This window comes from Petromyzon marinus, unplaced genomic scaffold (assembly GCF_048934315.1).
Source record: "Petromyzon marinus isolate PM22_M1 ecotype Great Lakes invasive population unplaced genomic scaffold, UKy_Petmar_22M1.pri1.0 PM_G_Scaffold_20, whole genome shotgun sequence".
NCBI classification, from domain to species: Eukaryota; Metazoa; Chordata; class Hyperoartia; order Petromyzontiformes; family Petromyzontidae; genus Petromyzon; species Petromyzon marinus.
In genome coordinates, this window is record NW_027422762.1 from 1,397,531 (window position 1) to 1,414,829 (window position 17,299).

Consider the following 17,299-nt stretch of genomic DNA (forward strand, 5'->3'; position numbering starts at 1 on the left):
CCATAGACTTCAATGTTAAAGTCTTCCATAGACTTCAATGTTAAAGTCTCCCATAGACTTCAATGTTTAAGGCTCCCATAGACTTCAATGTTAAAGTCTCCCATAGACTTCAATGTTAAAGTCTCCCATTGACTTCAATGTTAAAGTCTCCCATAGACTTCAATGTTAAAGTCTCCCATAGACTTCAATGTTTAAGGCTCCCATAGACTTCAATGTTAAAGTCTCCCATAGACTTCAATGTTAAAGTCTCCCATTGACTTCAATGTTAAAGTCTCCCATAGACTTCAATGTTAAAGTCTCCCATAGACTTCAATGTTAAAGTCTCCCATAGACTTCAATGTTAAAGTCTCCCATAGACTTCAAAGAATATGGACACAGTAACCAACGTTATTTATTCACTCTAAGCCCTGCGCAGTTTTAATGAAGGTTATACCTGATTGTAAATCAAATACTACTTCATTTAATTTCAAAGGCACAAACCAATAATGCTAATAAATAACAATGCGGGAATATAGATGAGTTCAAAATGAAAATGTGTTTTTTATTTGCAAGCTAACTGTATGAAAAATTACATCTGTTGAAGAAATAAATTACTTGCTCAAAGGATTAAATCACCTTCCATTACTCAATGCGCATCTCAGATTACTGTTTCTGTGACTAAAGACAATGCAAGTGATCATTGCTGAGATTTTTTGCCAAGATTTGTTCCACTTGCTTGTGTACAGTCTATATATATTACTTTCATGTTACTGTTTAAATAGAACGAAGACGTCGTAATGACCCAACACCACCTATTTCACGGCGTGACTCCACAGGTGAGCCAGGCGATAGGTTTAAGTTGTGCGTCTTCTCGACGATTGCCTTGACCTTTTCTAAGATTAGCCAAATAAGCGGATTCTTTACTCATCCATCCCTCGAAGTTGGCTGTATCACTTGGGGTAGCTAATGCCCACATTAGAATGAGCCAGCACCGTTTTTTATGACAGACAGTAAAATAGAATGATGGATTGATCCATTGATATCAATATCGATTTCGCATTTAATTAAGCATGCATTGAATAGAATATGAAAACAATGGATTATTTGTATCTGAATGTTTATGCAATGGGCCCAAATTCACTACAATGTTATAAAAAACGGATAGATGATTTTATTTAAATTGCGGAAATTCATCTAATCACGAGGTGCAACTAGTGACATCATTGTTACACCTACATCAGAGAGCTACCTTGCATTTTCACTTAATTTGGATTCGACCAACTCTGAGAGTGAGATATAAGTAGCACATGTCAGATGACTGACACGCATTGAACTGCTCTAATGGAGCACAGGAATGTGCTGGTTAAGTGTGACCTCTTGAAGAGATGCCAGAAGATATTCTCGTGGTGTTTCTTGTGGCATCTTTACTAATTGAGACATCGATCTGCTGCCAGTAGGAATTTCCCTGCCTTGTGTATTGGCTTCGATATTACAATTCGGAACATAAATAGTTAAGCATTCAGAAAAATAGTAAAATAAAAAATACAACTGCACATTAAACATGTGCTCAGACACATTTGGCTAATCAGGGTGGAGTCTAAGGTGAAACTGGCTGTTTGCTACTGGAAAATTGATTAAGTAACTGTACTCTTTGATTTACTGTAACCATCTCTGCGTAAAAACAAATTGCATTGTCTAAGGGTATCAGCTTTCCCTGTTCCTTGGCTGTTTGCTCACGGTTCTTCAAAATGTCACGGTTAGATCCGTGTTTAAACAAATAAGAGACACTGACCTTCAAAATGTCACGGTTAGATCCGTGTTTAAACAAATAAGAGACACTGACCTTCAAAATGTCACGGTTAGATCCGTGTTTAAACAAATAAGAGACACTGACCTTCAAAATGTCACGGTTAGATTCGTGTTTAAACAAATAAGAGACACTTACCTTCAAAATGTCACGGTTAGATCCGTGTTTAAACAAATAAGAGACACTGATCTTGAAAATGTCACGGTTAGATTCGTGTTTAAACAAATAAGAGACACTGATCTTCAAAATGTCATGGCTCGATCCGTGTTTGCGACCTGAGCTCAAAACACAAAAGACACAAGGTGATGATGATGGTGGTGATGATGGTGGTGGTGACGATGGTTGTGATGTTGACGACGGCGGTGTTGGCGCTGACGATAGCGATGGCGGCGGCGGCGGTGGCGAGGAGCCTGCTTGCAGGCCTGCCTCACGGCTCCGTGTGTCTTGGAGGCAGCGGCAGGCCGTCAACACCGCTGCTGCCTCGTCAGTGACGACCGCACATCTCGGCCAGCGACCTGCGGCCGTGCCTGGTGGCCGCGCCCGTGGCCCTGTGCAGCGCCAGCGTGTGGCCACCGCCCTCCTCCTCCTCGCTCGCGACGAAGCCGACCGCGATCGCCGCCTCTCCTCCCGATCCCTCCTCTTCCGACTCTCCCGAGCAAACGTGATGAAGGGCCGAAATGATGACGACGAGGAGGGGGACGATCACGAAGATGATGGTGAGGATGATGATGATCCACGGTAGACCACGTCCCGACTCCTCCGCTTCCTCCGCTCCTCCTGCGAGTGGAGAGAGACGGTGTGGGCAGAGAGCGCGGAGAGAGAGCAGAGAGAGAGGAGAGAGTGGTGAGTGGAGAGAGATAGAGAGGAGAGAACGTGGAGAGTGGAGAGAGAGAGGACAGAGTGGAGACAGATAGAGAGGAGAGAGATAGAGAGGAGAGAACGTGGAGAGAGTGGAGAGAGAGAGAGAGAGGACAGAGTGGAGACAGATAGAGAGGAGAGAGAGAGGAGAGAACGTGGAGAGAGGAGAGAGGAGAGAGAAAGGAAAGAGTGGAGACAGATAGAGAGGAGAGCGAGTGGAGAGAGAGAGAGTGGTGAGTGGAGAGAGAGAGTGGTGAGTGGAGACAGATAGAGAGGAGAGAGAGTGGAGAGAGAGTGGAGAGAGAGTGGTGAGTGGAGAGAGATAGAGAGGAGAGAGAGTGGAGAGAGAGTGGAGAGAGATAGAGGAGAGAGTGGTGAGTGGAGAGAGAGTGGTGAGTGGAGAGAGTGGAGAGAGAGTGGAGAGAGAGTGGTGAGTGGAGAGAGATAGAGAGGAGAGAGAGTGGAGAGAGAGTGGAGAGAGATAGAGGAGAGAATGGTGAGAAGAGAGAGAGTGGAGAGAGAGGACAGAGTGGAGAGAGACGGCGTGGGCAGAGAGCGTGGAGAGAGAGCAGAGAGAGGAGAGAACATAGAGAGTGGAGAGAGAGAGGACAGAGTGGAGACAGATAGAGAGGAGAGAGTGGAGAGAGTGGAGAGAGAGTGGTGAGTGGAGAGAGAGTAGAGAGAGAGTGGAGAGAGAGTGGAGAGAGTGGTGAGTGGAGAGAGAGTGGAGAGAGTGGAGAGAGTAGAGAGTGGAGAGAGTAGAGAGAGTGGAGAGAGAGTAGAGAGAGTGGAGAGAGAGTAGAGAGAGAGTGGAGAGTGTGGAGAGAGTGGAGAGAGAGAGTGGCGTCTCTGCTAGTGGTATGTGAGAGAGAGAGAGAGACTCAGCGTCATCGCTGAGTCTCTCTCTCTCCTGCCGCCCCGGTTACCTTCCACTGTGACCTTGACGGATCGCGACCTCACCAGGCCCGGCACGGAGGGCGGCGAGGTGACGCACCGGGAGCGGCCGTCGCCGCCGCTCCCCCCGGACGGCCTCGCGTGCCGCGGGGCCGGCGTGGCCCCGCCGGACACCGCCTCCCCGGCCTGAGGCACGCAGAGCGCCGGGAAGGCGACGGCCGTGAGGCTCCATGGAGCGTCGGGCGCTCTCTCTGCTACACCACCCCCCCCCCCCCCGGAACGCTCACCGACACGCGAACGCTCACCGACACGCGACGACGCGCCCACAGGCGGTGACGTCACCGCGGCGCTCGTGCCAGGCCGTGTGCACGTCGAGGCCACCACGTGAAGTGTCGAACGCCCGCGGGCAGGAGGTTCACGAGGCAGACCCAGCAGGTGCCACGGTGCCATGGGTCGACTGAGATGCCTGGCACGGTGCACCACCTGTACCCCCTACTGTGCCACTCACCTCATTCTCATCTTCGTAAATGTCACGCACCACCATCACCACCGTCACCACCGTCACCCCCACCGTCACCACCACCGTCACCACCACCGTCACCACCACCACCGTCACCACCACCGTCACCACCGCCGTCTTTGTCTCCCCCGTGCTAGCGATGTTTACTACAAGTACTCATTAGAGGTTGAGTAGACCTAAGGGAGGCCCAGGACCGGTTCAGATAATCGCTATCACTGCTGTTGGCTGTGAGCGGGAATCAAACTCAGGTGGTGGTGGTGGTGGCACGGTAGTGGTGGCACGGTGGTTATGGTGGTGACACGGTGGTGGTGGTGGCACGCTGGTGGTGGTGGTGGCACGGTGGTGGTGGTGGCACGGTGGTGGTGGTGGTGGTGACGGTGGTGGTGGTGGTGGTGGTGACGGTGGTGGTGGTGGTGGCACGCTGGTGGTGGTGGCACGGTGGTGGTGGTGGTGACGGTGGTGGTGGTGGCACGCTGGTGGTGGTGGTGGCACGGTGGTGGTGGTGGCACGGTGGTGGTGGTGGTGGCACGGTGGTGGTGGTGGTGGTACGCTGGTGGTGGTGGTGGTGACGGTGGTGGTGGCACGGTGGTGGTGGTACGCTGGTGGTGGTGGTGACGGTGGTGGCACGGTGGTGGTGGCACGCTGGTGGTGGTGACGGTGGTGGTGGTGGCACGGTGGTGGTGGTGGTGGCACGGTGGTGGCACGGTGGTGGTGGCACGCTGGTGGTGGTGGTACGCTGGTGGTGGTGCTGGTGGTGATCGTGACGCAGCGACTGGGTACCTCTGCGCACTTGTAGTCGGGTATCCCGGACGACGAGGGCGTGACCTGGGTCGCCCCGGCCGTGACCTGGGTCGCCCCGGCCGTGACCTGGGTCGCCCCGGTGGGGCCAAGCCTCACGTCTTCCGGGTCTGGCGAGGAGGACAGACGACAACCCCCCGCTGAAATCTCGATTTGAAGCTTTCGTGACTGCAAGGATTCATCTCCTTTGGTTCTTTCGGTAAAGTCACCACCACGTAGAATGAGAATAAAATAATAAATTGATAAAATAAAATAACGCGATAAAATTCTCACGACGTTTCGGGCACGACACAAGCGGCCTTCGTCAGGTGAAGGGACGAGACTGTCTGGACTGATGCTCCTGTTGTTTGTGGAGTGACTCATGCAGCTGGAGCTCCAGCGCTGTCCTCCAGACAGTCTCGTCCCTTCACCTGACGAAGGCCGCTTGCGTCGTGGCCGAAACGTCGTGAGAATTTTCATCGCGTCATTTTATTTCATCGATTTATTATTTTCATTCTCATTCTACGCGGCGGCGGCGACTTTTACCGAAAGGACCGAAGAAGACGACCGCCCGCTCACTCGCGGCCAAGCGGCGCCGTCCGCTCGCGACTTCCCCCCGAGGAGCCGCCGGCGGAGGAATCCGCGGAGCCGCGGGGCTCTCGGCGTGTCCCAGACGTCCAAGTCGGGGTCGCCTCCACCTCGTCTCGCGGTGACGACGACGACGACGATACAACGAGGTGGAACGGGTGGCACGAGGTGGGATGGGGTGGAACGACGATACAACGAGGTGGAACAAGGTGGAACGACGATACGAGGTGGAACGGGGTGGACGGGGTGGAACGAGCCGTCGCGCCCACCCCCACCGGGATTCCGCGTCGCGAGAGGCGACGGTTCAGCGCGAGGAAAGTCGTCCCCAGGCGACGTGGGTTCGACGCCTGGGCCAGGGCATCTCTCCCGCCTCGTAGCAGCAACAACAACAACAAAACAACAACAAAACAACAACACAAGAACAACACAACAACAACACAACAACAACAAAACAATAACAACACAACAACAACAACTCAAATAGTACAACACGCCATTCCGTCCCGGGATGCCGCCTATTGTAGGTGCCACTGGTTCTTCACGTTCTGCAGCTATATATGCCACTGGTTCTTCACGTTCTGTAGATGTAGATGTCACTGGTTTTAAACGTTCTGCAGATGTAGATGCCACTGGTTCTTCACGTTCAGTAGATGTAGATGTCACTGGTTCTTCACGTTCTGCAGATGTAGATGCCACTGGTTCTTCACGTTCTGCAGATGTAGATGCCACTGGTTCTTCACGTTCTGTAGATGTAGATGCCACTGGTTCTTCACGTTCTGTAGATGTAGATGCCACTGGTTCTTCACGTTCTGCAGCTATAGATGCCACTGGTTCTTCACGTTCTGTAGATGTAGATGTCACTGGTTCTTCACGATCTGTAGATCTAGATGCCACTGGTTCTTCACGTTCTGTAGATGTAGATGTCACTGGTTCTTCACGTTCTGCAGATGTAAATGCCACTGGTTCTTCACGTTCTGTAGATGTAGATACCACTGGTTCTTCACGTTCTGTAGATGTAGATGCCACTGGTTCTTCACGTTCTACAGATGTAGATGCCACTGGTTCTTCACGTTCTGCAGATGTAGAAGCCACTGGTTCTTCACGTTCTGTAGATGTAGATGCCACTGGTTCTTCACGTTCTGTAGATGTAGATGCCACTGGTTCTTCACGTTCTGCAGCTATAGATGCCACTGGTTCTTCACGTTCTTTAGATGTAGATGTCACTGGTTCTTCACGTTCTGCAGATGTAGATGCCACTGGTTCTTCACGTTCAGTAGATGTAGATGTCACTGGTTCTTCACGTTCTGCAGATGTAGATGCCACTGGTTCTTCACGTTCTGTAGATGTAGATGCCACTGGTTCTTCACATTCTGCAGATGTAGATGCCACTGGTTCTTCACCTTCTTCAGATGTAGATACCACTGGTTCTTCACGTTCTGCAGATGTAGATGCCACTGGTTCTTCGTGTTCTGCAGATGTAGATGCCACTGGTTCTTCGCGTTCTGCAGATGTAGATGCCACTGGTTCTTCATGTTCTACAGGTGTAGATGCCACTGGTTCTTCACGTTCTACAGATGTAGATGCCACTGGTTCTTCACGTTCTGCAGATGTAGATGCCACTGGTTCTTCACGCTCTGCAGGTGTAGATGCCACTGGTTCTTCACGTTCTCCAGATGTAGATGCCACTGGTTCTTCATGTTCTGTAGATGCCACTGGATCTTCACTATCTGTAGATGTAGATGTCACTGGTTCTTCACGTTCTGCAGATGTAGAAGCCAGTGGTTTTTCACGTTCTGCAGATATAGATGTCACTGGTTTTTCACGTTCTGCAGGTGTAGATGCCACTGGTTGTTCACGTTCTGCAGATGTAGATGCCACTGGTTCTTCACGTTCGGCAGATGTAGATGTCACTGGTTCTACACGTTCTGCAGATGTAGATGCCACTGGTTCATCTTCTTTGGTTCTTTCGGTAAAGTCACGTAGAATGAGAATAAAATAATAAATTGATAAAATAAAATAACACAATAATATTCTCACGACGTTTCGGCCACAACACAAGCGGCCTTCATCAGGTGAAGGGAGCGAGACTGTCTGGTAGGACAGCGCTGGAGACACTGGTTCTTCAGCGCTGTCCTACCAGACAGTCTCGCTCCCTTCACCTAATGAAGGCCGCTTGTGTTGTGGCCGAAACGTCGTGAGAATATTATTGTGTTATTTTATTTTATCAATTTATTATTTTATTCTCATTCTACGTGACTTTACCGAAAGAACCAAAGAAGATGAATCATTGCAGTCACGAAAGCTTTAAATCGAAATGCCACTGGTTCTTCATGTTCTGCAAATGTAGATGCCACTGGTTCTTCACGTTCTTCAGATGTAGATGCCACTGGTTCTTCACGTTCTGCAGATGTAGATGCCTCTGGTTCTTCACGTTCTGTAGATGTAGATGCCACTGGTTCTTCACGTTCTGTAGATGTAGATGCCACTGGTCTTCACATTCTACAGATGTAGATGCCACTGATTCTTCACATTCTGCAGATGTAGATGCCTCTGGTTCTTCACGTTCTGTAGATGTAGATGCCACTGGTTGTTCATGTTCTACAGATGTAAAAGCCACCACCGCCATCTATTGCGTGGCGGTTGAACTTACAACTCTCGTTCCGAACAGGCAACTGGACTTACAAACAGGTTTGAGCGTCTCTCTGAACGTTCAAAAGTCAAATGTTCATAGGCAGTGGTAGTCTCTGTGTTTAATTTGACCTTAACCCAATAAGATGGTCCGTCAGGCATGTATTTTCTGTTGTGCACGTCACACACATTTGTCTGTTGTGCACGTCACACACGTTCGTTGTGCACCGGCGTCTGCCTGGTGTCCCGTGTACTCACAATGCAGCCCCACGTGGATCGTCTCCGAGGCAAAGGCCTCGCTCCTGCCGCCCGGCATCGTGTAGTTCACCACGCAGCGGTACCCGGCTCCCACATCCCGCTCCTCCGGTTTGTAGCTCAGGACGGATGTCACGGCGAAGGTGCCGTTGGCCTCCGTCGCTACCGTCCGCGTCACTTTCACGTCTAGCCACGCGCACGCATGCAAAGACAAAGATCCCCCGTGTGGACTTCAACAGACCGTTGGGACAAGTGCTGTTAGCGAGTGGCAGCCCGGCACGACACGCGAGGGGGTGGGCGGCCAGCACCACGCCCCGCCAGCTTTGTCCCCGCGGCGCTAGCGATGTTTACTCACTGCACCACGTAATAGTGTACACTATGCAATACACGGCACTATAGCAGACGTATTCACCAACAGATACATTAACCGACAGATACATTCACCAGCAGATACATTCACCAGCAGATACACTAACCAACAGATATATTCACCAACAGATACATTAACCAACAGATACATTCACCAGCAGATATATTCACCGGCAGATACATTAACCAACAGATATATTCACCAGCAGATATACTTACCAGGTGATGGCAACAGGGGCAGGGAAGCCTTGTACCAGGTGATGTGGGGCTCTGGGTAAGCGTTGTGCACGAAACATTTACCAATCTGCACGAGAGGGAAACAGACCAACACACACAACAAAGAACCCCTGTATAGCCTTAACAGACTGTAGGGGCAAGTGCTGTTAGCGAGCACCTATAAAGGCCGGAACGGTACACGAGGGGGTGGGTGGCCAGCACCACGCCCGACCGCCTTTGTCTCCCTAGTGGCAATGTTTACACACCGCACCAGGTACTCATTTGAGGCTGAGTCGACCTAGGGGAGGTCCGGGACCGGTTCAGATAATCGTCACTGGTGTTGGCCGTGAGCGGGAATCGAACCCGGATCGCCAGGTTCATAGCGCAGCGCGCTAACCGCTACACTACCGCTCCTCACTCACACATAGACACTCACACAGAGACACACACAAACACTCACACACAGAGACACTCACACAGAGACACACAGACACTCACACACAGAGACACTCACACAGGGAGACACACACAGAGACACTCACACACAGAAACACACACAGACCAACACACACAACAAAGACAAAGAACCCATGTATAGCCTTAACAGACTGTAGGGGCAAGTGCTGTTAGCGAGCACCTATGAAGGCCAGAACGGCACACGAGGGGGTGGGTGGCCAGCACCAAGCCCGGTCGCCTTTGTCTCCCCGGTGCTGGCGATGTTTTTACGCACCGCACCAGGTATTTGAGGCCGAGTCGACCTAGGGGAGGCACAGGAACCGGTTCAGATCATCGTCACCGGTATTGGCCGTGAGCGGGAATCGAACCCGGGTTGCCAGGGTAGTAGCGTTGTCCACGTCGGGATCGAACCCACGACCTCCTGCGTACCAGGCGAGGTAGTCGACATCCCCCTAACCAAAACTAAACCACGTTTGAATCTACGCACGAATCGGTGGCGTCTACAGCACAGCTGTTGGCGTGCGGCCGTTTTCGCGAAGGGGACGCCGTGAAGGTAAAAAAAAAACAACCCTTAAATGACCGTCAGTGGACGGTGCAACAGGAATTTGAAATAAAAAAATGTCAACGTATTCTAGATTTAAAGCTTTCGTGACTGCAAGGATCTCCATACTCTTTGGTTCTATTCGGTAAAGTCACCACGTAGGTAAAAAAGTAAAACAACAAAAAATCACGACGTTTCGGCCACAACACAAGCGGCCTTCATCAGGTGAAGGGATCAGGCTGTCTCGAGGACAGTGCTGGAGTGAAACACAGCCACGCTCAGACCGCGACCTTTAAGCGTGGCTGTGTTTCACTCCAGCACTGTCCTCGAGACAGCCTGATCCCTTCACCTGACGAAGGCCGCTTGTGTTGTGGCCGAAACGTCGTGATTTTTGTTGTTTTATTTTTTACCTACGTGGTGACTTTACCGAATAGAACCAAAGAGAATGTCAACGTAGGCCAAGGGCTCACCTCGTGGCGCTGTCCGTTGAGCAGCACGGGCCGCTTGCTCGCCGTCACGGCCACCGTGGGGGCCGCTGGAAGGGAAGCGAGGGGAGGGGCCGTCCCGTGCGTCAATTTGTCGCGGGGCCGTCATCGGCCACTTGCTCCTGAGTCCGACCTCACTCCGAAATATGGCCGGGTAGTGCGTCATGTATAGTAGCAGCAGTGTGCACGCCGTGCAACGCGTGTGGAATCGACGGGAGTGAAGTTGGACTTACGGGCAAAATAGACTAACGAACGTGGACCCTCTGGATCCCGGCTTGTTCGTATGTGGGTAACGTTCGTAAGAAGTAACGTCGGTAAGTAGTAGAGACCACGCAAAAATATTCGCGAGTGAGTCACTGTGGTAACGTTCGTAAGTAGAGGCGTCACGCAGTAACGTTCGTAAGCAGGGGAGCCCTCGTAATGTCCACTAAGGAGTCTCCGTAGCAACGTCCGTAAGTAAGGGGAGCCCTCGTAATGTCCACTAAGGAGTCTCCGTAGCAACGTCCGTAAGTAAGGGGAGTCCTCGTAATGTCCACTAAGGAGTCTCCGTAGCAACGTCCGTAAGTAAGGGGAGTCCTCGTAATGTCCACTAAGGAGTCTCCGTAGCAACGTCCGTAAGTAAGGGGAGTCCTCGTAATGTCCACTAAGGAGTCTCCGTAGCAACGTCCGTAAGTAAGGGGAGTCCTCGTAATGTCCACTAAGGAGTCTCCGTAGCAACGTCCGTAAGTAAGGGGAGTCCTCGTAATGTCCACTAAGGAGTCTCCGTAGCAACGTTCGTAAGAAAGGGGAGTCCTTGTAATGTCCACTAAGAGGTCTCCGTAGCAACATCCGTAAGTAAGGGGAGTCCTCGCAATGTCCACTAAGGAGTCTCCGTAGCAACGTCCGTAAGTAAGGGGAGTCCTCGCAATGTCTACTAAGGAGTCTCCGTAGCAACGTCCGTAAGTAAGGGGAGTCCTCGTAATATCCACTAAGGAGTCTCCGTAGCAACGTCCGTAAGTAAGGGGAGTCCTCGTAATATCCACTAAGGAGTCTCCGTAGCAATGTCCGTAAGGGGAGTCCTCGTAATGTCCACTAAGGAGTCTCCGTAGCAACGTCCGTAAGTAAGGGGGGTCCTCGTAATGTCCACTAAGGAGTCTCCGTAGCAACGTCCGTAAGTAAGGGGGGTCCACGTCGTAGGGGACGTCCCCCCCCCCCCCCCACTGCGCGTCATTCTAAAGTGAGTAGCCCCGACCGTGAGCTCGCTTACAAAACAGCCGCACTCTTGTGGTCGCCTCTGCCACGCCGGCCCGCCCCGCAAACACCTGGCAGATGAAGTCTCGCTCATCCGCGACCACCGTCGCGTCCAGCGCCAGGGCGGAATCGTCACGTTGGGCATCAATGCGGTCCGTGTAGCCGGTGTCCCCGTCGGCCACGAAGCGACGTAAGTCGCGGTACGATATCCTCACTCGCGAAGTTGTCGAAATCTGCGCCGGGGGGGGTTTTGGCGACGGCGGTCGGGCGGATGACAGCGTGGTGAGTCTATGGGTAGCAGTGGTGAGTCTATGGGTGGTGGTGAGTCTATGGGTGGCAGTGCTGAGTCTATGGGTAGTGTTGAGTCTATGGGTGGCAGTGTTGAGTCTATGGGCAGCAGTGTTGAGTCTATGGGTGGCAGTGCTGAGTCTATGGGTAGCAGTGTTGAGTCTATGGGTAGCAGTGTTGAGTCTATGGGTAGCAGTGTTGAGTCTATGGGTGGCAGTGTTGAGTCTATGGGCAGCAGTGTTGAGTTTACAGGCAGTGTTGAGTCTATGGGTAGCAGTGCTGAGTCTATGGGTGGCAGTGTTGAGTCTATGGGTGGCAGTGTTGAGTCTATGGGTAGCAGTGTTGAGTCTATGGGTGGCAGTGTTGAGTCTATGGGTGGCAGTGTTGAGTCTATGGGTGGCAGTGTTGAGTCTATGGGCAGCAGTGTTGAGTTTACGGGCAGTGTTGAGTCTATGGGTAGCAGTGCTGAGTCTATGGGTGGCAGTGTTGAGTCTACGGGCAGTGTTGAGTCTATGGGTAGCAGTGTTGAGTCTATGGTGCAGTGTTGAGTCTATGGTGCGGTGTTGAGTCTATGGGCAGTGTTGAGTCTATGGTGCAGTGTTGAGTCAATGGTGCAGTGTTGAGTCTATGGTGCAGTGTTGAGTCTATGGGCAGTGTTGAGTCTATGGTGCAGTGTTGAGTCTATGGGCAGTGTTGAGTTTACGGTGCAGTGTTGAGTCTATGGTGCAGTGTTGAGTCTATGGTACAGTGTTGAGTCTATGGTGCAGTGTTGAGTCTATGGGTAGCAGTGTTGAGTCTATGGGTGGCAGTGTTGTGTCTATGGGTAGCAGTGCTGAGTCTATGGGTAGCAGTGCTGAGTCTATGGGTAGCAGTGCTGAGTCTTTTGCTCACCGTACGTATCTGCCCGTGACAAGTGGCGGTGTGCGGGGGGGTGGGTGGGGGTGGCGGTACTCACGATGAACCACTGGGTGACCACGCCGCTAGCCACGGAGACGTTGTACGTGCAGGGGACCACCAGAGGGCGTCCCAGTTCCACCTCTACCAGCGGCCTCACGGAGATGGAGATCGCCGCATGGCCACCTGCCACGATCACCGCACGCAGACTCCTAGTGTAGTGTATAGTAGTGTAGTGTATAATGTAGTGTATAGTGTAGTGTATAGTGTAGTGTACAGTGTAGTGTATAGTGTAGTGTACAGTGTAGTGTGCAGTGTATAGTGTAGTGTATAGTGTAGTGTACAGTGTAGTGTATAGTGTAGTGTATAGTGTAGTGTACAGTGTAGTGTAGTGTATAGTGTAGTGTACAGTGTAGTGTATAGTGTAGTGTATAGTGTAGTGTGTAGTAGTGTAGTGTATAGTAGTGTAGTGTATAGTGTAGTGTATAGTAGTGTAGTGTATAGTAGTGTAGTGTATAGTGTAGTGTATAATGTATAGTAGTGTAGTGTATAGTGTAGTGTATAGTAGTGTAGTGTATAGTGTAGTATACAGTAGCGATGCCCCCGCTGTGTGCTGCGGTGTGACGACGTACACGATGGCGATCATCACCTTGCAAGGAGGAGAAGGAGGAGAGGAGGAGGAGCAGCACCACCAGACACCGTGGCAACATTTTGTCGGCACCGTCCTCGCCGCAGATTGTGGAGCCGTCAAACCACCGTGGCCTTCCCGTCGCTAGTCCTAGTGTAAGTATTAAACGCGACGCATTTCACGATACCCGTCGAGCGGTCCTCCACTCACGACGGAGATGCGTTACGACGACCCTCACCGCAGGTCTAAAATATCGTTAAGTCTAAGATGGCCCTAGCCTACCCGGGAGTCTTAAAGAATGGTGATAATTTAGCAAAACAGAGTAATTTACAGTACCGTACTGTGTAAACTATATACTGTATGTATTTATTAATTACAATACTGCATTGCACAGTAAAATGTAAAGTAAAAAAACAAGGTAAATTCTTAGCCTACCTATGTGAACTGCAATTTAATAGAAAGTTTCTTCAGGAAACAAACCTATCCGCTGTAAAAACTTTTAACGCGCATTTAACGTACAGTATCGTGCTAACCCTAACATGAAATCGCTAAACCTACGTACCGTACTCTACGTACCGTACTCTACGTACCGTACTCTACGTACCGTACTGTACATACCGTACTGTACGTACCGTACTCTACGTACCGTACTCCACGTACCGTACTCCACGTACCGTACTGTACGTACCGTACTCTACGTACAGTACTCTACGTACCGTACTCCACGTACCGCACTCCACGTACCGTACTCTACGTACCGTACTCTACGTACCGTACTCCACGTACCGTACTCTACGTACCGTACTCCACGTACCGTACGGTACGTACCGTACTCCACGTACCGTACTCTACGTACTGTACTCTACGTACCGTACTCTACGTACCGTACTCTACGTACTGTACTCTACGTACCGTACTCTACGTACCGTACTCCACGTACTGTACTCTATGTACAGTACTCTACGTACCGTACTCTACGTACTGTACTCTACGTACCGTACTCTACGTACAGTACTCTACGTACCGTACTCTACGTACCGTACTCTACGTACCGTACTGTATGTACCGTACTCTACGTACAGTACTCTACGTACCGTACTCTACGTACCGTACTCCATGTACCGTACTCCACGTACAGTACTCTACGTACCGTACTCTACGTACCGTACTCTACGTACCGTACTCCACGTACCGTACTCTACGTACTGTACACACACTGAACGTATCGTAACGTATCGTATTGTGCTGCACTCGCCAAGATTCGTACCTCGTAGTACGCTGCTGCGTTTGCCTGCCGCGCGAAGGTGAAAAAATAAAATGAAAAAAAATATCTTCTTTGGTTCTTTCGGTAAAGTCACCGCCACGTAGAATGAGAATAAAATAATAAATTGTTATAACCTGTCGTCCCGACAGGTTTGTTCCTTTCACCTGAAGAAGGCCACTTGTGTTGTGGCCGAAACGTCGTGAGAATTTAATCGTGTTAATTTATTACTTTATTCTCATTCTACGCGGTGGTGACTTTACCGAAAGAACCAAAGAGGATGAACTCTCGCGGTCACGAAAGCTTTAAATTGAAACGCAAAAAAAAGTAATAAAAGTAAATCACGACGTTTGACGGAAGCAACGCGAAGTGTGGTTCCATCGCTGGGGAGCAAATGGGCCGGCGGTCCCCTCTCGTCACACCCCCCCCCACGAACTCACACACGCCCCACTAGACACCCACACACACGCCCCACTAAACACCCACACACACGCCCAACTAGACACCCACACGCACGCCCCACTAAACACCCACACGCACGCCCCACTAAACACCCGCACGCACGCCCCACTAAACACCCACACGCACGCCCCACTAAACACCCGCACGCACGCCCCACTAAACACCCGCACGCACGCCCCACTAAACACCCGCACGCACGCCCCACTAGACACCCACACGCACGCCCCACTAAACACCCACACGCACGCCCCACTAAACACCCGCACGCACGCCCCACTAAACACCCACACGCACGCCCCACTAAACACCCGCACGCACGCCCCACTAAACACCCGCACGCACGCCCCACTAAACACCCACACGCACGCCCCACTAAACACCCGCACGCACGCCCCACTAGACACCCACACGCACGCCCCACTAAACACCCACACGCACGCCCCACTAAACACCCGCACGCACGCCCCACTAAACACCCACACGCACGCCCCACTAAACACCCGCACGCACGCCCCACTAAACACCCGCACGCACCCCCGTAGGGTCTCGAGGAGGGATCTACCTGGCACGGTGGGTCTTCACCCGAGGGCCCCCGCTAGCGGGGACGTCCCGCGGTTTCCCCGGACCGGGAAATTGGCCGAGCCCCTCCCAGACCGGATTAAACGGCGGGCCCCCCCTAAAAGGGGGCATAGAGCTTGACAGGACCGGCGGCGACGAAGCCCGCGCGGCACGGGGGACGGTGCCCCCGAGGCGAGCTCCCTGCGGCAGGGCGCACGGCGGCGTGGGAGGGAACAGCCCCTAGGCGGACAGGAGGAGGATCTGAGAGAGCGAGGGACCGAGGGGATTGTCGACGAGTCGGCGGCGGCGGGGGAACGCAGAGCGTTCAAAACGTCCGCGGGAAGGATTCGAGCGGACGCGCGGGATGACGTCACGTGACACGGGGATTGACGGGCTTTGAGAACGTAATGGGGGGAAGGAAATTGGGATCGACGTTCTTCTGGAGCGGCGAGAGAGAAGACTGGCCGCCCTCGGCGGTCCGCGGCGGACGCCCCCGGGGCCGGGTTCGGCCGACAACGACCGCCCGGAGCAAAGTCTCCGAGGCGAGCGTCTTCCCCCCCAACAACGCCCCTCCCGCCGCCGCGCAGCTGGAAAGACGAGCGAGCACGGGCGGCCGATCCGGGCCCAGTTCGCGGCGAGCCCCGGCCGGGGGGACGGTCGCTCTCCGCCGAGGGGAGGCGGCAAGAGGTCAGGGCGCGGTCCGCAGGGAGCTGGCTGGAGGGGAGGCCCGCAAGCCAAGGGGTCGCCATTCATGCCGGGAGTAAAAACCTTGGCGCCGGACTGGCCGGCCGACGCGTTGCGCGTGAAGAGGGCTCAAAGGAGCGGTGGGACAGCGATCGGCGTCACCGCTGTGTGTGTGGGTGACTCCGATCAGTGCGGGTACCGCGTGATCCCACGTACTAAATAAATAATTAAATAGACGACCGCTCCCGCGCAGAGATTAATTGATTGATTCCGGGCGCCGGGCGGCTTGTTTTGTACGATGGCTTAGTGAAATAATTAATTGGTTCATTCATACCAGCTGCGAGCGGGCGATTTAAACATCACGTTTAAACATATTTAAACGACATGACGTCACATTTAAACAACGTCATCACATTTAAACAACGACATGACGTCATCCGCGCGGTTAGGACGCGCGCCAAATTAACCCCTAGGCTTCCGTCAAACGGCACAAAAAAAACTAAAAAATTACTGTGTCGTAGAATCTTTTGTTCTGTTCAATTTATTTCAAAGCCGTCGTATGATGAGACGAAGAAGCAATTTGTAAGTATCACGGTATAAGAATTATTATTTTACGCGGCATATCTCACAAAAACTCGTGGTCAAACTCGATTATTTCGTGAAAGTCCACGTAGAAACGAGAAAAGAATACATTAAATAATGGCAACACGACGTTTCGATCATGATCAGGTTTAAATGAAAGAGAAAACGAACCTAGTAAAGTTAATAATATTAATATAATTCAATAAAACACACACAGAGACGTCTCACACAACAGTCAACACCCTACCTGGTTGATTGACGTTGGGAGACCACGCCCACACACGTGATCGTCTAACTCGGTCGATTCCCACGTATTCACAGTAAGAATCGATTAATGAA

General features: G+C 51.9%; 1 protein-coding gene across 2 annotated transcripts; it reads right to left on the reverse strand.

Annotated features, from left to right (window-relative positions):
• Positions 1–516: 516 nt before the first annotated feature.
• Positions 517–17,263, reverse strand: LOC142912399 (basal cell adhesion molecule-like). Of its 2 annotated transcripts, none has more exons than XM_076060575.1 (10): positions 17,208–17,263; positions 13,435–13,563; positions 12,847–12,971; positions 11,620–11,836; positions 10,359–10,423; positions 8,895–8,979; positions 8,310–8,492; positions 4,839–4,966; positions 3,571–3,724; positions 517–2,563 (listed from the first exon to the last, which is right to left on the reverse strand). In XM_076060575.1, the coding sequence occupies exons 2-10, from the start codon at positions 13,493–13,495 to the stop codon at positions 2,271–2,273; spliced, it is 1,311 nt and encodes a 436-aa protein (XP_075916690.1). In that variant the 5' UTR covers positions 13,496–13,563; positions 17,208–17,263; the 3' UTR covers positions 517–2,270. The 2 variants fall into 2 exon arrangements, with proteins under 2 accessions (XP_075916690.1, XP_075916689.1); XM_076060574.1 differs by lacking the exon at positions 17,208–17,263 and adding an exon at positions 15,699–16,489.
• Between the last annotated feature and the right edge of the window lie 36 nt (positions 17,264–17,299).

What these genes read in the sequence shown, in the direction of transcription:
- LOC142912399 (XM_076060575.1), bottom strand. Translation starts at nt 13,495, where the DNA reads ATGTTGCCACGGTGTCTGGTGGTGCTGCTCCTCCTCCTCTCCTCCTTC. An exon ending in GATCCACGTGGGGCTGCATT is followed by an intron (nt 4,967 to 8,309) that starts GTGAGTACACGG and finishes CCTCCTCGCCAG; the next exon opens with ACCCGGAAGACGTGAGGCTT. An exon ending in CGTCAAGGTCACAGTGGAAG is followed by an intron (nt 2,564 to 3,570) that starts GTAACCGGGGCG and finishes CTCCACTCGCAG; the next exon opens with GAGGAGCGGAGGAAGCGGAG.